At 38.2% G+C, this 24,208-nt stretch overlaps 1 protein-coding gene across 2 annotated transcripts; it reads left to right on the forward strand.

Moving 5' to 3' along the window:
* The first annotated feature begins 3,157 nt into the window (after positions 1-3,157).
* Positions 3,158-22,955, forward strand: sncb (synuclein, beta). Of its 2 annotated transcripts, none has more exons than XM_058408008.1 (6): positions 3,158-3,314; positions 5,000-5,134; positions 13,209-13,238; positions 13,970-14,088; positions 18,327-18,416; positions 22,112-22,955. In XM_058408008.1, exons 2-6 carry the CDS (start codon positions 5,014-5,016, stop codon positions 22,142-22,144), a joined length of 393 nt encoding a protein of 130 aa, XP_058263991.1. In that variant the 5' UTR covers positions 3,158-3,314; positions 5,000-5,013; the 3' UTR covers positions 22,145-22,955. The 2 variants fall into 2 exon arrangements, with proteins under 2 accessions (XP_058263991.1, XP_058263992.1); XM_058408009.1 differs by having other exon boundaries at positions 22,118-22,955.
* Positions 22,956-24,208: the final 1,253 nt, after the last annotated feature.

Here is a 24,208-nt window from a genome sequence, read left to right on the forward strand (position 1 = left end):
CAATACTTACAGCATTTGATTTAACACGTACTGCATTTGATTCAACACGTACTGCATTCGATTCACACCTAATGCATTTGATTCAATGTCTACTGCATTCGATTCACACCTAATGCATTTGATTCAATGTCTACTGCATTCGATTCACACCTACAGAATTGATTCATTATGTATTGCATTCGATTCACACCTACAGAATTGATTCATTATGTATTGCATTCGATTTGATACCTACTGCATTCAATTCAACACCTACTGCATTTGATTCAATACCTACTGCAATTGATTCAATACCTACTGCAATTGATTCAACATCTAATGCATTTGATACAATACCTACTGCATTTGATTCACACCTACTGAATTGATTCATTACCTACTGCATTCGATTCAACCCTTACTGCATTTGATTCAGTTCCTCCTGCATTCAGTTCAATACCTACTTTATTCAATTAAGTAACTACCACATTTAATTCAGTATCTTCTGCTTGGCCATGGATATAGTACGTACTAATCAGTATGTGTGTAGTATGAATACAATCCAGACGACCATGTTGGTGTTGTCAGGTAACTTATGATGTCATAATCAGAAAAACAGTTTTTCTTCCCAAAACAGCAATGCGTTTTTATTCTTTAAACTTTCAACAAGTTGACAATTTACTCAGGTGTTGTTAAACAAATACAGTTTAAAAACAAGGAACAACGTTAGATATTAATACTTCTCGCGCTTACACTTGAAAAGATCTGATGTGCTGTATTCTGTTGTTTTTGATTCCTACAGCTCTTCCAAACCAGTCTTGCCATCCGTTAAAGTTATGTGTGTTCCCTGATTTATATTTCGCTCCGTCCGTGTGCCTCCCTATCTGATCGGACTGACTGAAAATAAGAAAAAAGTCAAGAGATAGTGACAGGCAAAGAGAGAGATCAGTCAAAGAAGCAGCCATGTGTAACACTGTAGATGATGCCACCACCACCACCATGCTTTATAGCCAGGATGGAGTTCTCAAGCAGTGTTGGATTTCTGCCAAGCGTAATGATTTGTTCCAGTTCGCTTCAGATTGTAATAAAAGGTGGAAAAGCGAGTAAATTCTGTACTTATATAACCCTCTGGTCATACAGATGCAAGTGCCCTGCCATTGAAACTGTTATTCCATGTAGTTACTGAAAAATATGCTTAAGTCTGTGAAAATAGAAAGTAATAGAAGGAAAGAAATAGATATAAAAGGCAAGAAACATATTTATCAACCCTGTTACAATCACATAATCCCAATCCCAATTAATGTTTTAGCAATTACTGCACATCTCAGATGAACGTATTATAAAACAGTGAGATAGGAACTCGCCTGAAACAAAGAAAACACCCCTGAGATCCATAAACCTCAGTTTATTACATCCAGTATGATAATATGAGAACATTAAAGGTACAGGATGTCTCGCTCATTTCTGTTCAGGTATTCAGTTCAAATGAGCTGTCCAGAGCAACAAAAATCAACTGTGACTGAATTCCACTCCATCTAATATGCTGCCTCTGTGGACAGAATGATCTATGGGTTTATTTTCATGCATGCAAAATGGTGTACAGTAACCGTTTCAGTGATTACACTACAGTCATGGCGTGCTGTGTAAATCAATGACTGTTGCTTCTCTGCGCTGACACTTCTGTCAGATTCCAGGTGAGCGATCGAGTAAATATTGTGCCTGGTTCCTTCACCGCTATTATTTCGCCCTACAGACTGAGAGATGAAATTGATGAAAGACACAGAGATACAGATGAGGTTTGTCTCCATGCGAAACACAGAGCTGAACATTTTCCCTATAGCAGCTCGTCCATCAATCAAGTCATAAATGATAAGCTGGGTTTTTATTATTATTATTATTATTATTATTATTATTATTATTATTATTATTTATTTATTTATTTATTTATTTATTTATTTATTTATTTATTTATTTATTTATTTTTAAGGAGCTGTGTGCGGCAATGTCAGCATGGTGTATTGAAGCAGACTTACTTTTAACATCTCAAAGTTTTCATATAGGAGTATCCCACAATGTGTTATACAGTACAATGATTTATTTAAGAAATGTTGTACTTTATATCTCTTTATATTTGCATTAATGTTATAGCAGCTATAAACATTGATTAGTTAATAGAGTCCTAGATCAATGGCTGACCTGTCTGGTTTCACATGTCTCAGAGAAAGGAAGAAGAAGAAGATGTGATAACCTTCACCCTCCTTGGTAGATAGCTGTCACCAGATAGGGGAGAACTGACTGGTAGGTGGCCTACATTAGGGTGAAGTTTAAGAGGAAAATCAAGGAAGCAAGGAACAGGAAGCGGTGGGTGGATGCTGTGTATGAAAATCTGGGGACTGGTAATTTCTGAAGTACAAGACTACAAACTAACCTGTTTGGCACCAGCACCAGCACATTTTCCCCCCATTTTTTTTAACAAAGCTTGTTATTTGTATCTCTGTGATCATATGCATTGTTCTGCTTGCACGTGATTGGCTTACTGGATATCTGAATGAATGAATGAATGAATGAATGAATGAATGAATGAATGAATGAATGAATGAATGAATGAACAGGTATACAGAGCCACTTGGGGACTTTCACACCACCACAGATCTGCCATTACATCTATCAGAAACTACACTGACCTAATAGTTCCTCATGGGCCCTTGGGTGCTATTGTAGAAAGGACAGTAATTAGTTACATTTACATTATTTACTGTCCAGTGTCACCCAAATGTGGATGAGGTTCCCTTCTGCGGCTGGTTCCTTTCAAGGTTTCTTCCTCATATCATCACGAAGAGTTTTTCCTCACCACCGTCGCCACAGGTTTCTCATTAGGGATAAAATAGTTTAATAATTTAATTTAATTTTATTTTTTTTTCCTCCTTTCTCTTTTTCTCTACTTTTGTAAAGCTGCTTTGAGACAATGTCCACTGCAAAAGGCGCTATACAAGTAAATTGAACTGGATTGTATACAAGTGTTCCTAATAAAATGACCAGGTCCTGTGTGTGTGTGTGTGTCAGAATTTTTTTTAAAAAAAGGAACACATTTTTCTTGAACACATACTATGCTATATAATATAGGCGTTTGACCAAACTGACCAATCAAAGTCGGGGTGATGGCGTCAGGGCGTCACACCGGGAGAGAGGGGGGCGTGGTCAAGAGAACAGCGGGCGCTATTGGCTGAGCGCTGAGATCTCGAGGCCCACGCGCACATCACACCGGAGCGTCTCTTTTACTCCGTGTTACTGAATCCTAACTGAAGCGTTAAAGGACGCAGGAAGCGATTGAAAAGGTGAGTGTGGCTTTTAATCAGGATTTAATTGAACAAAAATTATATAATAATTATAATAATTAAATGTGATAATAATAATAATTGTTTTGTATAGTACAGTGCAAAGAAAGAAAGAAAGAAAGAAAGAAAGAAAGAAAGAAAGGCATGAAGGAGCATGGTGATCATTCATTTATTGGATGTTTTGTATTAATTGTGTGTGTGTGTGTGTGTGTGTGTATAAATAATTAGAAATCAGCGACGATGAATAAGCTCAGGTTGTGTTTGTGCTTTTCTTTATGAATTTATTTCAGTCGTGACCTACAGATTTGACTGTAGATTCAAGATGAAACGATGGAAGAAACCATTTTTTCCTGCCTCGTGTGAAGAGCATCCAATCGATCCTTTTCTCTTTTATCATTAAACCCACACGATTAAAGAGCTTTCTGTTCGAGGGTTTTATAACACATGGGATAGTGCATCATATTATCAGATGATAATATGACTCCAATAGCCATTTTAACCCCTGGGATAAGAAAATAAACAGGTTTCAGGTCCAACCACGAGATGTTTCTTGAATACAGTTTATTCTCAGCTTGGTGGGTTATTCCACACCGTCTTTATCCTATCTCACCAGATGCCAGATCATATTGTTCTTTATATATCTAAGGTCCTTTTGTCCTCCATCACCCAGGATATCATTATCGCATCGAGTAATAATTAATGAGCAGGTGTTAGTTTAACCGTTTAAAAGACACGATGTCCCCCTTCGACCTGTGCACGCTGGGATTAAAAAAAGAAAAACAGACCGAATGAAATGAAAGAAAGGCACAAAATGAAACATATCAGCTATAGCAGTTTTTAGGGATGAGGTGAGAGAAAGTGAGGTGGTGCTGAGGAGGTGGTGTTGAGGAGGTACACACACAATGCATCCTAAAGCTGTGCAGCCATGACACCGAGATGCAATGCTACCGTGTAGTGTAGTCTAGTGTAGTGTTTTACTTTTAAATTCATCTATAAATTAGATATCTTACCAACCACATGCAATGCAACACCATATAACACATATGGCACTTCCTCTGCCATTCAGTGGCCAAACTACTCCAATAAAATGTAATGAGCTGAGCATATCTTTTAATGCAATAGGATAAAAATTGAAATGTTAGTATAGTGTAACTCTGCAGTTCTAAAGTGTGATTCAATGCAATGCATTTTTAATGATGTATTGTCTTTAAATAACCAGTGGGTGTTCAGTCACACTCTGTTATTTCATGCTGAGAGAAAGCTGATATTAGGTTCATATGCTGCTATGCCAAATATTTGGATATTAATGCATTATATGATACATATAATCAGTACATATTATATATACTGTAGGGGGGCTATTTGTTTAGAGCAAGATATTGAGCTTACTGTGATATCGATTCAACATGATGCTCGAGAGAATATCTATATCATACATGCAATATCCTGTGCAATAATAATCAGAAGAAAGCATGCAATAGTCCTGGTTTAATGCTATTGGCATTGAAGATTGCTACAGCCAAATCAAATAAGGGTATAAAACACATAATTAGTCCATTATTATTATCCTGTATGATGCAATTCAGTTCAATGCACTTATACACGCAAGGTATTCTGCCATTACTTGCGCGCGCTTGCTTTCTCGCGCTTTCGCTCTAACCGTGCTCTCGCGCTCATTTCCGCAGACAGAGGGGCCAAAATGGACGTTTTCATGAAGGGGCTTTCTAAAGCTAAAGAAGGCATGGCGGTGGCCGCGGAAAAAACCAAGGAAGGCGTGGCGGTGGCAGCAGAGAAGACCAAGGAAGGCGTCATGTTCGTGGGTAAGAGGCGACGCGTGCACGAGCGCGCGCACACACGCGCTCTCATCTCATCACAGCTCCACTCCCGTGGGCGCGTGGGAGGGGATCTTTTCTAAAGCTATTGGGTGGACGAGAGCGCGTGCTTGGGGGCGTGTGTGTGTGTGTGTGTGTGGGTGGATGTGGGGGAGGTTGTGCGTCTGGAGAACCGGCACTAAGTCTGTAATGCACCTAATGATTTATTTTACATATTGAAAATATTCATACTGTTCACGCGATGTCTCGTCTCGTGCACGCTGCTTTAGTGCGGGGTTTTTGTGTCAGTAGTATGTGTTTTTGTTTAACAATAGACTTTATAAGCTACTGTATATAGCATAATACGACCAGTCACCATATTATACACATACTGAGGTCAGCATCTTAGGAGGAAACCCCAAGGGACAAATGCTACAGACACTAGAGAGACTTTGAAAAGACCCACGTGACCAATCCTGGTTGTGTGTTCAGAGAAGAGAAGTTCGACTTATTTCATGATCCCAGGAAGTCTAATATATAAAATATGTTGATATGTGTCTCATAAACTAGACTACACTCAATAGAATAAAAAAAATAGGTCAAATCCCATAATGTTGGAGGAGGGTGTGGTTAAAATACGTTGGCTCTGATATGGCACTCAAATAATTTGAGTAAAGGTATGATACGCTGATACGCACCACATGCATGTGACAGAACGTCAATATTAATGGTACAGAAGGTGCTGCATGTGAAGGAGAATGAAAATAAAGCCACCAGCTCCAGTCACAGAGCTGACATTCTGATTCGTTCCGTATCGGTGATGAAGTGTTCGTGAGATGTGTGACGCCTCTGGGGTCTGCTAACAGCTGAATCGATTCGTAACTGTAAACATAAACTGCTTATTTTTTGTTGTTGTGTATTTGCCTACACTTTGGGAACTGTAGGATGTATGACTGATATGAATAATGTAGAAATTTCAATACGAACGTCCCTCTGGGTTTTCGCACCCTGGGGTTATGTCTAATGTTGCGTAACATCCATGAAGCAGGTTATGTCCTGCTATGTCTTAGGTTATAGCAGCTATAAACAGTCGTTCCATCTCCATATTCCGTGTCGTGTCATTGAGAAACCGTAAAAAGCGTAGACTCCTTTGTCTTGAAGATGTCAAGTCTGCCTGTTATGAAGCTCTGAGGCAGAAAACATCACCATTTCAGCAGTTTAACACGTTTTAACACATCTACGGTTCACCAGGAACGTCCTCTCTTTGAGCGGTTACTATAGAAACAGTCGTTTCTAAATGCAAAATTCATTAAAATAATGAAATCAATCAGTTATGGCCTAGAGACTAATAAAATGACTTGCTCGTGTTTGTGCTTGCTTTAATAATATTTTCGACACAAAGTGGACGTAAGTGTTTTAAATGGCGTCGTCCGGACCGGTGATGTCCTGTCAGGTTAACTCTATTACTGTTTCATATCATTTATGATTCTGTACTCACACTTCTAATATAATTCTAAGAGAAATCATGTTATATTATACTGACTGTTGTGTCTATGTTGGAATGGAATGAGAGAGAGAGAGAGAGAGAGAGAGAGAGTTGTAATACTCTTTATATAATGTTTTATCTTTATTTTATCTATATATCTCATTATCACATATTACAATTCATTTAATAGTAAACGTTTTTAATTATTCAAAAATTAAAGACAGAGAGTGATGGAGAGAGAGAGAGAGAGAGAGAGAGAGATAAAGGGAGAGAGATGGAGGGAGAGAGAGAGAGAGATCGAGGGAGAGAGAGATGGAGGGCGGGAGAGAGAGAGAATGACAGAGATGGAGAGAGTGAGATGGAGGGAGACGGAGAGAGAGAATGAGATGGAGGGAGAGGTGTAGTAGCTTGGACACACTCCAGCTTAATACTATAATATTCCAGAGAATACTTGTTTTTTCTTGTATTTTTATTTGATCTAATTTTATATATTATTTATCACAGTTTACAATTCAGTTAATATTAAATGTTTTCATCATTCAACAAATAAAGAGAGATGGAGAGAGAGAGAGAGAGAGAGGTGTAGTATCTTGGACACGCTCCAGCTTCTCTCTGATCTCCTGCCCGAGGGTTGGACAGGAGCCACACCGGCCACATGTCACACTATTCCATGATCTCACAGCGTAGCACTCTTTTTCAGGACACACACTCTCACACACCTTGTCTGATGCAACACAATGCACAGCAACCTGTGTGTGTGTGTGTGTATAGACCTGAGAATCAACACTGCTTAGGACAATAGGAGGCCTTTGTATGGTTGAATACTGTATGATGTGTGTGCCTGTGTGTGTGTGTGTGTGTGCGTGTGAAAGACCATGTGTTTGCATGCCACACTGACACATTGCCCAGCATGCGAAGCGGAGTGTAAATTAGTAGAAGCTGACCCGCTTCCTGTTCTGTCACAGTTTGGATAAAAATACAGCTAAACAAATGCAAGGTAGCTGTACGGAGAACATACAGAGAACCGGAGAAATCATTAGTACCGTAGTGGGTCAGGTTCTGTGTGAACCCTACACAGGTCCTGAGATGGGATATGATACAAGAACCTAAGTTCAGACATAAAGTATGAAGAAATGTAGAACCTTTAAGGGGTCTCTCTGAGGAGCCAATAAAGATTCTAAACCAGGAGAACCCATGGAGGAGCCATTAATTATCCAATTAACCCCTGAGGAAGCCCTTTTTTCACACAATTACACCAAAATTTTGTTAATAAAAAAAGCATGTATATAATATTCATAATATCCTTATGCACCTAATGCATTAATGCATTAATATTATTAAAATCATGTAGCCCACACCTCCGAGGTTGCCAGATATTTCTTGAGTAAATGTATTTTTAGCAGCATCTAGACCTCCATCCTTAAACACCTTAAAATCCTTTCCTTTAAAACTGAAAAACAAAAAAAAACTTTCCATAGAAAATATGGACTAGAATGTTTTTTTTTAAATGAAATATGATATAACCAAAAATTAAAGTGAAAAAAAATACGATGATATATGAATGAGAATATGCTGAGAGTTATAAACTCAAAGAAATAGAGATAATAGCTAGCAAAAAAAGTAATAAGAAGTAAAAGTAATAAGCATTAAATAGCACTTGGTCCAGCACTTGCTGTTATGTTGCTTTTCATTGTAAATGTTGTTCATAATGCTGTCCATAAAAAAACAGAGAGTCCTGTTAGAAAGACTGGCCTGCTTTCCCCCTGTAGTGCATGACATATGGATACGTCCCAGTTATAAGCCAGTGCCAGGTCATGTCGGTCATGTAGAATGATCTAATGACTTTTGTGTACATAGTTTGCAGAGTGTCTTGCTATCAGTCTCTGCACAGAGCACCAGGAACCTCCAGAGATCCACATGAACCCCCTTAAAGAACCTGGACCAAGATGATTTAGTTACATTATAAATGCCTTAAAGGATCTAGGAGGATACGAATGTAGAGGATTTTTATACATACTGTGATGGACATTCTTGACGGGTTGTTTATTGGAAAACTAAGGAGGGAAAAGTGCTTTAAGGCTTCACTGGACAATGAGGAATGTAGTTTTTTTGTTGTGTAGGACAAAAAGGTACAGCAAAAACCTTTCGTATTATAACCTTACATATTATAATGCACCAGGAACCGCAAACTTCCTGCCATCCAAATGACGTACTGCTGATATGAGGAAATTCATCGTATCCTTTATGTAGGATATTGTATATGACTCCTGAGTTATTCATATTGTGGAAAAAAATGAATCATGTTTCTAGCTGTTTAGCATTCGCACAATGGAGGTAGGAATAGTTTTTTATACAGGATCTCAGATTTTTATTCTGGTGCCAAAAATGAGAACGGATGTATATATAGCATTATAAAAGAAACAGATCATGTGGTAAAGCTTTAAAAGTTTTCTCACAGGTACACCTGGTTGCTAAGTTACAGTAGCTATCTATCAAAGATAAACAAAAAAGTTTCATTTTTTTGGCATCTCTGCTGTTGTCTTCAAATGTTTGGACTTTGGAACTAAGCACAAAAGCATTACTAAAGGTTGTAGGTCCACACAACGGTATAAAGAAGTGTTAAGTGCAGACGCTGGGGCTGATTTCTTCCTAGCCCAGACTGTAGATTCATGCAGTTACACCAGGCCAGGTCATTACACCTGTAGTAAAATTCTATTTATTTGTATTGTGCTTTTAACAATGGACATAGCTTTACAGAAATATAGAAACTGAGATTTTTTTTTTAAAGTTTTAAGTTAAGTTGCTATTTATCCCTGATATTTTTTCCGTAATGAGAAAGGCTGAGGCGACGGTGGTGAGGAAAAACTCCCTGAGATGATCCGAGGAAGAGAGGAACCAGGCTCAGAAGGGAACCTCATCCTCATTTGGGTGACACTGGACAGTAAATCATGTAAAGCAGATCTGGACTGCAATGATCCAGAAACTACATATGAAATTCAGTTGCATGTTCATCTACTGAACCTGGAACATGAACAAGGAGGATTGTTTGTTCCATCGTAGCTCCATAAACCCTTTACTTTTTCAAGACTAGTAGTTTTATTGTCAATCTTCTGATAGATATTAGATTTCATTTCACTGCTGGTTCTTACAAACCAAAGAGCCTCTAACTCTAATTACCAGAGAAATGGAAATGGTCTTATGGGACATTTTCAATATTAACAAATAAACGATTTTCATAAAACGAGCTTTCAGTGTATTTTAGACGTGTGTTTTTCCCTCTGTTGGAGAACCTTACACAGAATTTTACTGGTTGAAGATGAAATTTGAGCTGCTTTTTAGATGAACAAGCACTTGGAGAACATCTCAGAGAGCAGAAATGGGTTTGAGATCAACATTTACTTTGAACATTTGTAAAGAAAAAAATCGTTTTTTGGAACTTTTCTATGAATATATCACCCCTAGTAGTCTAGGGAAAAAATAGAAATCCTTCTGAAACACTACAAATTAAAGTCCTGAGTGTCTGCTTTCATATGAACTTCATATTAACCTCCACTGTGGAGTGAGACATGACAAAGACACTCAATCCTCAACATGGTCAGGAGCAAACTATATTTCCTGGCCTTTGGGAAAAAGAGTTAAAGGCTTTAGATCTAATGTTGTGACAGACTGGACACTGCATCAGGCTAAAAAAAATCGCTCATGGCCTTAAACTTAATTGCTGGAGAAATCAGAGAAAATTAAATCACTCCCACACGTTTCGATCGTTGTGTCAAGTCTAATTAGGCTGCAAATGCCAAAATACAGACTGAGCCCGAGTGTGTATCGAGGATACGATGAGGATAAGAACCCCTTGGTTTAAGGAGGAAGGTTTAAGGCTGGGGTTTAGGCGTGGCGGTCAGTTCATGGTGGTTTATTAGCATGTATTCCGCGAGTTTCTGAATAACATTTCTTCATTTCCATACACACATCTTCATACCTCCAATTACTTTCCATTCACTGCTTGGACAAGAAACTTGTAACCATGGTTACGGGTAGCAGAGGAGTTAGCTTGCTTTGCTAAGCTGGCCATGTCGCATTACTAAAGCTAAGCATGTACTACATACATCATATACATTAATACACTTTTTCATTGGAATTAAAATAAAAAGTGGAACAGGCCACACCCACAATCATCATGACACGCCCACAAGAGATAAACTACACATGACACGCTGGGTTGTCGCTCGTAGCTGAAAACGCAAAGTAATTGCAAATTCACGGTCGACTCCAGAAGCATTGGCACCTTTCGTGAAAATACACCAAAGTTTGTTAAAGAGAGTTTTAAAGAGAGTTTGAGATCAAACCTAATCTCCGTCATTGCTGATTGTCAGGTTTGTGTATATTTTTGTGTTTAGTTCAGTATGTCATGTTTGCTTGTTGTAGTTCGTTTTGTTTTAAGCTCCAGCTTAAGGTCAAGATTTTACCTCCGGGTAGAGGCAGCCAGGATTCCTGATGTTGGAGTTATAAAATGCCTGAAAGCTTCAATCCTTCATACCGGATATCCACCACAACTGTAAACACACTGAAGGGTTTGGGGGAAAACAGCCATGGGATAAATTTTTATATTGTAGTGTATCTTTCCTCTTGAAAGCAATATTTCTGGTTTTGTTTGTGTGTGTGTGTCTGTGTGTGTGTCTGTGTGTGTGTCTGTGTGTGTGTGTGTGTGTCCTGGGGCACATTTAAACAAAAAGCTGAGCAGAAGGTGCAGCTGTCATATTTGTGGGATGGAAAAAAAACTGATATTTATCGACCTGCTTCTTTCAACAAGAAACTTAACACTGCGTATTCATTCTGAAGGTTTTATCACTCACTCACACACACACATACACACACACACACACACACACACAGACACACACATTCAGATTCATTCGAAACCAGTGTGCATTCACTGTCTGGGTTTTTTAAGATTAAGCCCGAATGATTTGTGTGTACACACACACGCACACACACGTTTACACACAAACACACACACACGCAGTCTGTGACAGAGGAAGCCAATTAGCCGAGATATCCTAATCCCACCTCCTGATGGTTAGCAAGCAGCAGCAGCAGCACAGTGATGTGCATGAAGCATCTCACACACTGAGAGAACGATGGCCCAGAAAGCTACACTTCAGCTAGCATGACGTGTGTGTGTGTGTGTGTTGAGAGCTAGATAGAGAATGAGATTGATCTTCAGAGGACAGACGAGACAAGCTCATGTGAAGGAGGGGTGTGAGTGTGAGCGAGCTAATTTTCACTCCTCCTTGGTCATCAGCTGTACATATAAACACACACACACACACACACACATACACACACACACACAGAGCTGTGAGAAGAGATGAGAAAAGAGATGAACACTTACACCATGATATTCACAAGAATCTCTCCTTCTTATATATTTCGCAATTCTGAAAATAATGAAGAGGATTTTATTGTTCAGGATTTCACAAATAAATAAATAAATAAATAAAGACTGATTAATATACCGCTTTGTTTGTATGAATATTGTGTTTGTTAATGCAGCACAGTACAAATCAATGCATGGCATCAAACGAGTAAAAAATAAAATAAAATAAAAGCAAATGCAAAAAAGAACAGCAAAATAAAAGAGAGAATAAAAAGAATAATGAAAAAAAGTATTGACGCCCCTAAGTAATATTATAAAGAAACACAACCTGTTGTCCTTTGATTTCAGTCCATTTCCTGTTTATCTGGAGTATAAATATGAGACATCAATTACTCCAGTGCCATGGGGGAAAAACAAAGAGCGTATATAACAGAAATGATGTTCAGGTTGTTGATGTGCACTAACTAGATAATGGATATAACAATAATTGTGTTAAAATGATAATAATAATAATAAGAAGAAGATGAACTGAGGGCAAAAAACCTTTTATTATCGCCACACATACATTACAGCACAGTGGAATTCTTTTCTTCATGTGTCCCAGCTGAGGAAGTTGGGGTCAGGGTGCAGGGTCAGCTATGATACAATGCCCCAGGAGCAGGGAGGGTTAAGGGCCTTGCTCAATTGCCCAACAGTGGAGCTTGGTGTTGTTGGGGTTTGAACCCTAATCCTCCGATCTACAACTCAAAACCAATCCATTTTCTATACCTGCTTTATTCCTAATTAGGGTCACGGGGGTCTGCTGGAGTCTTTTGCCCAATGTGGGCCCAACCCAGAACCTTAACCACTTAAACCATCACTGATGCAAAGATGCTACATTTAAGCTCAAAATATCACTTGTTATAAAGGGTGCCAATACTTTTGCAAGGCACTGTACAATATATATTGCTGTAGCTATAATATGAATTTACCCGTAACGAGCTGTAAAGAGCATCGCAGCATCCGTCGGTGTCGGTGATTCCTTCTCTTTCTCTATAACACGTGACAACACATTGTCAGATCTTTAATAACGATCGTCTCCGGTCTGAATCGAGTCGGGTTTCATCCACGGCTCTGACGCTCTGACGCTCCCCCTGTTTTCTGTCAGCGACACAGTGTGAAAACAGACTTTTGCAGAAAAGAAACTCATCTCATGTGTCTCTTTTTTTTTCTTATGTTTCCAGGCAGCAAGACCAAAGACAGTGTGGCTACGGGTGAGCTCATCCTCTTTACCTCCTAAATAATAGACACTTTAATGCAGGCTTCGATTGCGTTGGCATGCAGCCACCTCGCAGCGCCGAGCCAGCGACACGTGTACAGGTCTATAAGTGTAAAATTTGGGTTCTGTTCAAGCAGCATTAAATTACAAACACTCTTCAGGCCGAGCCGGCTGCCTGTCCTCCGTTTCCTCTATTCTAGTATTCAGTTATTCATTCAGGTTCTTACTTACTTACTTACTTACTTACTTACTTACTTACTTACTTACTTATTTATTTATTTATTTATTTATTTATTTATTTATTTATTTATTTATTATTACTAATAAATATATGTATTCATTTGGTTGGTTGTTTCTGTTGGTTTGCATTTATTATAGTTTCTTGTTTATTATTTTATAATTCATCCATTTATTTGAAGTGGTTTTTCTTTTTCTTTCTTTCTTTCTTTCTTATATTAAATATTATTAAATATTAATCTATTTATATCAATATTTAATTTAATTTATGCTTATTTATATATATATATATATATATATATATATATATATATATATATATATATATGTTACGTTTATTTTTGCTAATTTCTTAACAATTTTATTAATAAACAATGTACATATTTAATTTATTTATTAGTTAATATATTCATTTATTTTTGTTTTTTTATTTTATTATGAATTAATTATTTTATATATTTATTTATTTATGTGTGTTTTCTCCTGCAGTGGCTGAGAAGACGAAGGAGCAGGCGTCTCAGCTCGGGGGCGTGGTCCTCTCCGGAGCCGGAAACATCGCCGCTGCCACCGGCCTCATGAAGAAAGACGAGTTTCCCTCAGACATGAACGTACGTTTAACCTCCAGTCTCCCGTCCTGTCCCACTGGTCACACCTTAGATTAGATTAGTCTTGATGGTCTTCATCATGAGGTCATCACCTAGACATGTCTTTATAACAGGGTTACTCTTTTCTCCCCTGAAGGTCACAAGGGGGAAATCTCTACATCCCTCTCTCCTGCTCTTTCATCTTTCTGCCTTTATGTCTTCCTCTTTACCCTCGTCTTCCTCTTGCATTATATTCATATCCCTTCCTTTCATATCTTCTTTCTTTTCCTCTCTTTTATTCGCTTTTCTCTCTTTATCTCTTTACCTCTGTCTCTCGCTTTCTTTCTTTTCATCCTCGACTTTGTCTTTAATTTCCCTTCATTTTTCATTACGTCCCTCATCGTCTCGCTATCCATTTATCTGTCTTTGCCTACTCTTTATTTCGCTTCCTTTCCATTATTCTTTTACCCTCTACCCCCTCTCTCTTTCCCTCACTCTTCCACCTTCTATCTCTCTCATTTCCTTTCCTTTCTCTCGTCCTCTCTGTCTTTCTAACGATACCTCTTTCATTCTGTCCTCTATCTCTTTTTATATCCCTCATAGACACTCTCCCTCATCTCTCTCTCTCTCTCTCTCTCTCTCTCTCTCTCTCCTCCTCCATCTCCCACACTCTGCCCTTCCTCCACCCTTCTGCTAGGTCACATGACCTTGCTGAAGGTCATGAAGCTCTATCAGTGTGTTTGCTCATTACTCAGGTGTCTCTTCTCCATGACGGCGCTTTAATATCAACACAAACCATTGACTCCTTAACACTGATGCCTGTGTGTGTGTGTGTGTGTTCTGAAGTAAGAGGGTGTGTAAGATTTACAGATTTCCCCCTGTGAGCCTAGTTTAATAATCTTACAGAGAGGAAGCGAGTGTAAGAGGCTTTCACACACACACACACACACACACACACACATACACACAGACACACACACACACACACACCTGCAGTGTTTACAACCTGATACACACTCTTTGTGTTCAGAAGACTAGTCAGAGATTAATCTGGTGAACATATGCCGTGTAGACACAGTATACTAGCGAGTAATACTAATATACATGATCACATGATCAGAGCAGCGACGTACGGGGTCCAAGCACGCCTTGTAAACAGCCATCGCTAACCAGATCTAACCAATTTACATAGAGACCATAGATCCCATAGAACACACTGTCACTCTAAACTCTATATAACTGCTGCTTTAAGCTGATTGGCTGATTTTTTTTTTATTATTATTGGCTGTTATTATTATTAGAACAAACATAACCGCGCCCCCTATGAATGACCACACCACAAAGTTGTCATTATAATATCTTTATAATTGTAATCTTTAACGTTTCTATGAATCCATTTGAGTAAATTGAACTCTAACAGCCATGTTGTTTACAAACATCTCTATGTATTTGGAGAGTCTGAGTCTCTAATAAGTATTTGGCCTAAGGTTCTACAAACTAGTTTGCAAAATTAGGTTTTGCATATTATGCAAATTAGCTTAAAATTCTCTTTGATTGGCCGGATTGACACAGGGAAGAAAAGTGGAAAGTCTAACAGGCCAAAATACACAGCACTGGAGCTCCACTATCAGGCTGATCAGGCTGGTCTCTCTTGTGGAGCAGCAAGAGGGAGTTTTACCTACTGACCAAGTTTCATGTCTCTCATTTTGTAATAATATAACAACAGCAACAAAAACTCTACTGAACCAGAACAGATCAAGCATATTCCATGGATGAACCCCTAATAATCAAAACCAACCTGTTTTGAGGTTTGGATCAAATATTACACCTTTATTATAAAAATACAGTGGATTACAATATAGTCTAAGTGGCTTGCATAAATCTTCACCCCATAAACATTTCTACATCTTGTAGTGTTACTGCCTGGAAATGATTAGAATTCATTGGAATTGTATATCATAATGTACACAAATATTGATGTAGAAGTGAAAAATAAACACTTGAGATATTGTTACAAAGATTAAATAGGTTACATTGTTACAAAGATTAAATAAGTTATACAGTGGAACCTCGGTGTAAGAATGTAATCGGTTCTGGAGGCGAGTTCTTAAGGTGAATATTTGTATTGCGAAATGAATGTTCCCATAAGAAATAATGTAAATACAGATAAGCCGTTCCAGCCGCCCAAAAATATGACCAATATTCCCAATATGAAGTGTATGTAAACTGTACGGCTGCTTACAAAGAACTGACCCAAGCCAAGCATTCCATGTCAAGGCTCCTCACAGGAAGTCGTGCCACCAAGCTTGGGTTAAAAATAGAACAGACCACCTACACCACCAATCTGTCAACAAAAAGCACCCGAAAAATCACCTAGCTTTTGAATGCATGCTGAAGGCGACGTTGGTATCGTGGGTTGAGTCTTTCCCAACAGCTTTCACTGACTGAAAAAAATATTCGTAAAAATTCGTAAACTCGCTTCACTTGAATTCGCTTGGTTTTCCACTGACGCTAACAAGTTGTGCAACTTAGCATTCAGATCGGTTTGTTTGTATGCCGGAAATGCTTCATATGCCGATGCAAATTTCTTGAAAGATTTCAATTCTTAAGGCGAAAATTTGTAAGGGAGGGCAATTGTATGTATTTCTGGCTTGTATGACTGTTGTTGTGTTTAATTGGACGTTTGGTGTGCGAGGTGTGTATAATGGAGTTGGCGTGTTTGACTGAACGTGTCGTGTTGGGATTTGGGGATTACACGCTGTTGAAACTTGGCCTAGTTGGCTCAGATTAGCACAGTTTAAAAATACTCCACCTGCCCAGAGAGACACCACAACATCTCAATTTATTAGCACCACTGACCACTGATAGGAAATGTGAACATTCTGTACATTATTAACTCCAAAAAATGTTAATATGAAGCTCATATGAAAGTAGACACTCAGGATTTAAGAATTTAAGAGTTTCAGAAGTATTACTGTTTTATCTAGCCTATTAGGGGCGATATATATTCATGGAAAAGTTCCAAAAAACAAAAAAAATGTCATTTTTTTCACACAAATGTTTGTATCTTCAAAGTAAATGTTGATCTCAAACCCATTTCTGCTCTCTGAAATGTTCTCCAAGTGCTTGTTCATCTAAAAAGCAGATCTCAAATTTGATCTTAGACCAGTAAAATTCTGTGTAAGGTTCTCCAACAGAGGGAAAAACACACGACTAAAACACTGAAAGCCGACAGACTCATTTTAGATGAGACTCACAGACACAACATCATTCATTTATTTATAATGATTGAAATAATTGATTAAAACAATCTTCTATACTTCTATAGTGCAGCAAAGACACTGTGTTCCATCATTAATCCTAATTTGCTCAGATGACATGAATCTTTTCAGGGAAATTGATCATCTCTAAGCCACGCCTATTTTACTCTTGGTATCTAGGTCATGTGGGTCATCATTTCAGGGTTTGTTTGTTTGTTTTTGTGCTGGATTGTTCAAAATTAAACCACACACTCTTTCAGAATACACTTCACAAATTATTAATGATCCGGAGTCTCAGAGCCTGGGATCTGGGAGGATTTGTGGAAAACTAACTTATCTTCGGATCCAAACAAACACAGCAGACAAAAATTCAGACAGGAAGTTGATGAGACACGTTTTTAATATTCGGTATAGTACATCAGAGAGGGCATGCTGTATATTAATAATAATCTATATGATAATTTGGAATAAATATTGAAAAGCAGCCAAATATGTGAAAATCAGGATACTTCTTGTCCGAATCATCCTCAGATCATCATGGGATTATCCTCTGGTGTGGTTCGGGGATTCAACGGCTACAAGAAGACATCATATATTGGAAAATGTTTCAGTTGTCTATATGTGTAGATAAAACTGCTCTTGAATAGTAAAACAAATAAAAAACCATCCGATTTAGAGGATTAACACCTTTAAGTCATATTCTGTAGCTCGAAGTTTGGGTTAAATTTCAGTACTTCTTTCAGTACTTGGGTCAAGTCAATACAGGAGTCTGTATGCTAAACTAGCAATGAATGGGATAAGCAGACAGAAGAGTTTTTGTTGATGGTGTTTTTAATGAGTATATTTTTGAAGAAATGAATAACTTTCAAATCTCTTGAAGACAGATACAAAAATCCCAAATACTAAAAAGTACATGTTTTAAAAGGACAAATCCAGTGTTTTGTTCCACTTTCTTTCTAATGATCTCTTTAATGTTTCCTGTGTGTGTGTGTGTGTGTACAGACTGAGGAGTTTGGTCAGGAGGCCACTGAGGAGCAGATGGGGGAGGGAATGGTGGATCCAGAGGGAGAAGCATACGACGAGAATCAGCAGGTAGAGTACACTGTAATAAACACAGGCACACACACACACACACACACACACCCCGTTACACAAGGACAGAAATGAAAAGGGCAAAGGGTTCATCTTTTAACTTAACAATATCCTACATGAGTGTCCTGACTCGGTACTTCAGAAGCGAAAGGGAAAATAAAAGAAAATCCAGGTGTTCTCTCTCTCTCTCTCTCTTTCTCTCTTGCTCTCTATCTCTCTCTTTCTTTCTTTCATTTTTTAAGAAAGGAGGTATTTTACTATAAGAAGAGGTGAAGTGATGAGGTCGATGAAGCAGAGTGGGAGGGGCACAAAACGTAAAAAATTAGAATTTTACTATCTAATAATCTTTCTTTCTTTCTTTCTTTCTTTCTTTCTTTCTTCTCACAAGATGTCTCTCTTACTCCCTTTTTTAACTCTCTCTCTCTCTCTCTCTCTCTCTCTGCCCCCACATCTCTTTCTCTCCATCATTACCTCACTGTCATTCTGCATGGGCGTGGCTGTGACGCCAAACAGCCAGAAGGATTGTGGGTATTTCTACACAGACCCCTCCCCCCTGCCACTTTATAAATGGATTCTTCTGGCTGTAGCTTGTGGTCATGTGACCACTGTCATGTTAGCTGTCACAGAAACCCACAGTCACATGATGCTCGCTCTCTCTCTCTCTCTCTCTCTCTCTCTCTCTTTTTTCCTTTTTCACTCCCTTCTGTAAAGTTACAACAACAGAACACAGAAATGGTGTCTGGGTCCATCTGAAGGCTCATCCTGCCCCCTGCTGCCAGAAAAGAGAAAAACACACTATATATATATCTATATATATATCTAATGACGTGTAAGAAAGCCAGTGGAGCAGAACAGGATAATAATTACAGAGCATGGCAGTGGATCAGAGTCTTGTAGAGTAGATCACATTGTCTGCTTACAGCTTCACATTTTCACTTGAAATATCAGAGAACAGCCGTGATGCAAGGCTTTAATTATTCAGCGAGGATGACTGCTGAAATATTTATTAGTAAAGAACGTCTTTTCTTCATCTTTACAATCTTTCTTCTCAATTCTGATTGGTCAGGAGGTGTTCGTTTTCTATAATAGCGGCTTTGACAGTAACACATCTTTAGATGTGTTCATTTAGATACATTATTATGATTAAATATATTAACAATAAACACACAATTGTTGAGCTATGTATAAATGATGAAGGGTTTATGGAAGGAAATCTCCAGGGTCGGTGCAGACAGTAAAAAGGAAAGATTTTATGTTGGGTTTTTTTCACAAATTTTAAGAGAAAACTTACCATTTCACCATTTGACTAAACAAAATCAAACTCATAGCAGATGATCCCAGAGTTCTGTAGTGTTTTTATTAGAGAATTACTCACAATATTAAAATAAAAAATATATATACATTCTCCATGGTAGAAGAGAAGAGAAATCAATGAGATTAGATCCCCAGCTTTACTCTGATTATAGATCCATATGATGTACCCCAGATGTGCCATAACATGTGTAGGAGGTGACTAGAAAAAACACAAAAATGGCTGTATTTAGCTAAAATACTGTGTAATACGTCAAGACTTTGTATAAAGAAGAAAGTATAAAGAAGAAATCCAGCTGATTCTCAGTGAGCAGTTATACAGCGTTCGTGTGAGTTTATAGCTGCTATAACACAAGTGATATTTTGCAGATGTTCCACAACATGAAATGTGACTATAAACACTAGTGATGGGAAGTTCGGATCATTGTACTGACTCAGATCTCTGAACCTCGTTCAGCAAAATGAACTAATCTTTAACTATAAATCAACCAAGAATAAATTGTAGGAAACAGAAATGATTAATCCACTGCTTAGCAGGGTCTTTAAGCTATGCAGTCTGTCATGTCATATTCTCATAGGCTGAAACCAGCCAGTTTGTACCCAAAAGCGAGAAGTTCATCTTCCTGAGTCTTCAGGTTTGAGTCGTTTGTTCATCACGTAACAGCCCCATAAACTTAAACTATGCAGTCTGTACCGGAAACAGAAATGATTAGTTCATCTCCAGAGTCTTCAGGTTTGAGTCGTTCGTTCATCACGACAGCCCCAGTGAATCATTGAATCATTTCTGTTTCCTCCACAGACTGCATAGCCGAAGCCTATAAGGCTGTTACGTGATGAACGAACGACTCGGGAGATGAACTAATCGTGTTTCCTGTGCAGAACCTATAGGATGTTGCCCGTGCAAGGTTAATACAAAACGAACGAATCGCTCTCTGAGTCGATTGAAAACTGAACGAATTGTTCATAAATGACACATCACTGATAAACATTATGGTGATTTGTCATACACATGGTCTTGGCCAGGTCACAGGTTCGATCCCATAGGGGTCGTTTGGACAGTGGTACCTCAAGTGGTTAAGGCTCTGGGTTGATTGGAGGAGCAGGGTTCAAGTCCCACCCACTGCTGGGCCCCTAAGCAAGGCCTTTAACCCTCTCTGCTCCAGGGGGTGCTGACCCTGTATGTGAAGAATTTCACTATACAGTATTGTAGATGTGACAATAATAAGGCTAGTTCTTTAACAGATCCAAATGTCTAATCATTAATCACAGAATAAAACACATAGACATCTACATTCCAGAGAGACTTACAATTTATCTCACTTTATATAAATGACGGTTAAGAACCTTTCTTAAAGGCCCAGCAGTGGCAGGTTAGTGGACCTGGGATTTGAACATCTCACAATCTTCTGAGCAGTAATCCAACACCTTAACCACTAAGATAGCGCATATATGGGAAATAGTGAGTACAGGCTGCATCACACAACTCCATGTTCAGTATTGGATTATTTTTCATAACAGCATGGTGTTTTATTCTTCACGTCTCATATTAAGCTGTATATCTATGGTTCATCCTAGAATACTATAGATTTAACTGTGATTATCGATCATGTAGACCTAAATCATAGTTAATATCTTTCTCTTAACTCTGCTTCCTGGTACAGTATATAAATTGGAACTAAACACCAACAGTTCACAGATGAATAAGATGAACTATCTAATGTCTAGTATTAAGTACATCATAGGAGCTTCATTTAAACATCTTTACAGGACAGTAATAGACCAAATGAATCAGTAATTCAGCACTGTAGGTGTTCAAATCACGCTCGAGTGCCTGGTGGTATTTATATTCAGCTTCTGTGGGAAGCTGGAAAAAGTATAATTTAGTTATTTAGGGTTTCTTTGTAAACACAACCCTCAGAAATTGTAGCTTTATTTTATAAATCCTTTATAAACGTGTGAGTGCCTTGTTCTTGCAATGTAAGAACTGAGGGCATGAAGCCTTTATTATCTCCACACATACATTACAACACAGTGGAATTCTTTCCTTTGTTTATCTCAGCTGAGGAAGTTGGGGTCAGAGCAGAGGGGCAGCTATGATACAGCACCCCTGGAGCAGAGAGGGTTAAGGGCCTTACTCAATTGCCCATCAGTGCTGGGGCTTAAACCCCGATCCTCTGATCAACAACCCAGCGCATTAACCACTTGAGCCACCACTGCCCCACGAATGTTAAAATATATGCTGCACACTAATATTAAAAAATTGCATATTTTTATCACTTCAGATCAATTTCATAGCTAAAGACTTGAACGTTTGTCTGCGACTGTACACGCTTCGTATTTATTCTACAAGATACTTGATCTGGATTTCTTCTCTTTCCTGTCAGGAGCAGAGCCAGGACTACGAACCTGAAGCATAAAGCAAGCATTCCAACAACTTCAGCATCAACCAGCAGCACAATAACGTTTCTACTAATACGAAGGACAAAATGCTGAACTCATCCCAATAAACAAAAAAAAAAAATACAGTTATTCCTGATGAAACATGTTCTTCCTATCAGATCTCTCTATAAATATATAAATATAAATAAATATAAATATACTTTTATGATGATCTATTGTAAATGTCCTGTAGTGTGGTGAGTAGAGTTTTCTTTATCGACTGCCGGGCGAAGCCTGGTCTCGTTTCCTTGATTCCCTCCCAATGAAACGCGACCCATTCGCCCTTTGTGCCTCTTTGTGCCTGTGTATATGTGTTTCTATTTGTGTAATAGATGTTTCTGATCTTCCAATGCCATATTGGGGGTAAACAAAAAAGATATATATATATTCGACTATACATATAAATATATATATATGATGTAGAGCTGTGTATGATTCCTGTATGTGGGTATTTATTTTCCTTTTTATTTCATTTAATATCAAATCAAGTTGTTATTTTAACGTTTTTCAAGTACAAGTTTTATACATTGTAACTTTATAGTTGCTTGTGATATCATTCCAGTGGAAAAAAAAAATATGGGCAGTTTGTATCTGTGTGTTTGTGAGTGTGCGTTTGTGTACCGAAGATTTTAAAGTCAGTGTAAAAGTGTCTTGAACATGTTCATGGATGTTGGATTTTAGTGCTTGACAATGCTGGAAATGTCGATATACAGGTTTCTGTGTCCCACAAGACAAGCAATTCATCTGTAAATAAATCAATAAAAATAAAAAAAAATAAAAAAGTCCGAAGGGATTGTTAAGACTGGTTTGTACACTTATACTGGCTTCGGTGTGCAGACCTTCGGTATGTTTAAAATGTGTAATAATTTACTGATGACTCCTTCAATCAAAAAGTATATACAGCCCAAGGGTCAAGATTAACTCGATTACATTTCTACTACAGCTTTGTGAATGAGATTATAATCTGTGTTTTTCTAAATTAACATGGTCTTGTGGACAGTAATTGAATTGAAGGATTTAATTAATTGAATGATTCTGTAAGAAAATTAGCTCTATAAGGTTATTCCACTAGGGGGCAACATAGAGCAATAAACTACATAGAGGTTATTCTACATAGGGCAACATAGAGTGTAAACTCAGCTAGTGAGATAATTGTTATTAAGTATAATTCCAGTAAAATCCTTATTTTATTTGCAGGTTGTAGTATAATTATATAAAATGTGGAAAAGGTCATGGGGGTGAATATTTATGCAAAATATATATTTTTTTAGCAATGGATCTCAGTCAATCAGTCCGTCAGTCAGTCCGTCAGTCATTCACTCAGTCGGTCAGTCAGTCAGTCCATCAGTCATTCAGTCAGTCAGTTAGTCCATCAGTCAGTCAGTCCATCAGTCTTTCAGTCAGTGATTCAGTCAGTCAGTGAGTCAGTCCATCATTCAGTCTGTCAGTCACTCAGTCAGTCAGTCCATCCGTCAGTCAGTCCATCCGTCAGTCAGTCCATCCATCAGTCCATCAGTCAGTCAGACAGTCAATCAGTGTGATGTGAGATCTTTCCTCTCTCTCCATCATCAACAGGATGTAAAGCTGCTGAGAGAAGCAGATTGTCTTCATTCCCCTGTAAGCCTCTTCTCATTGTCACTATGTGAGTAATCAGGCAGAAGAGCCAGGGCTTTAACCGCCCCCAACCCCCCTTCCCCACACTGGGGTATTAAAGCAGGTGACTCTGCCCCAGGCTCTACTCTTCACTTCACACACAGGCCATGTGGGTCAGTGCGAGTCTCCTGTGAGGAACATGGCCTCCTTTAAGAAGTCTCTGGAGGGGCTGAAGAGCACCACCCAGTCAGCTACTAAAAATGTTGCTGAATCTGCAGGTACACACATACACTCACACACACACACACACCTAAAATATTTAATATTTTACATCTTAAGAGCATATAAAGTGTTTTGTTTTTATTTGCAAAAAGAGTTTATGAAACTGACTATATTATGTGTTTGCAATAAACTAATTTTTCATAATTCTTCTCTTTTAAATTTTATCC

Source organism: Hemibagrus wyckioides, linkage group LG14 (assembly GCF_019097595.1).
Source record: "Hemibagrus wyckioides isolate EC202008001 linkage group LG14, SWU_Hwy_1.0, whole genome shotgun sequence".
NCBI classification, from domain to species: Eukaryota; Metazoa; Chordata; class Actinopteri; order Siluriformes; family Bagridae; genus Hemibagrus; species Hemibagrus wyckioides.

What these genes read in the sequence shown, in the direction of transcription:
- sncb (XM_058408008.1), top strand. Translation starts at nt 5,014, where the DNA reads ATGGACGTTTTCATGAAGGGGCTTTCTAAAGCTAAAGAAGGCATGGCG. An exon ending in GGAAGGCGTCATGTTCGTGG is followed by an intron (nt 5,135 to 13,208) that starts GTAAGAGGCGAC and finishes TTATGTTTCCAG; the next exon opens with GCAGCAAGACCAAAGACAGT. An exon ending in CATACGACGAGAATCAGCAG is followed by an intron (nt 18,417 to 22,111) that starts GTAGAGTACACT and finishes CTTTCCTGTCAG; the next exon opens with GAGCAGAGCCAGGACTACGA.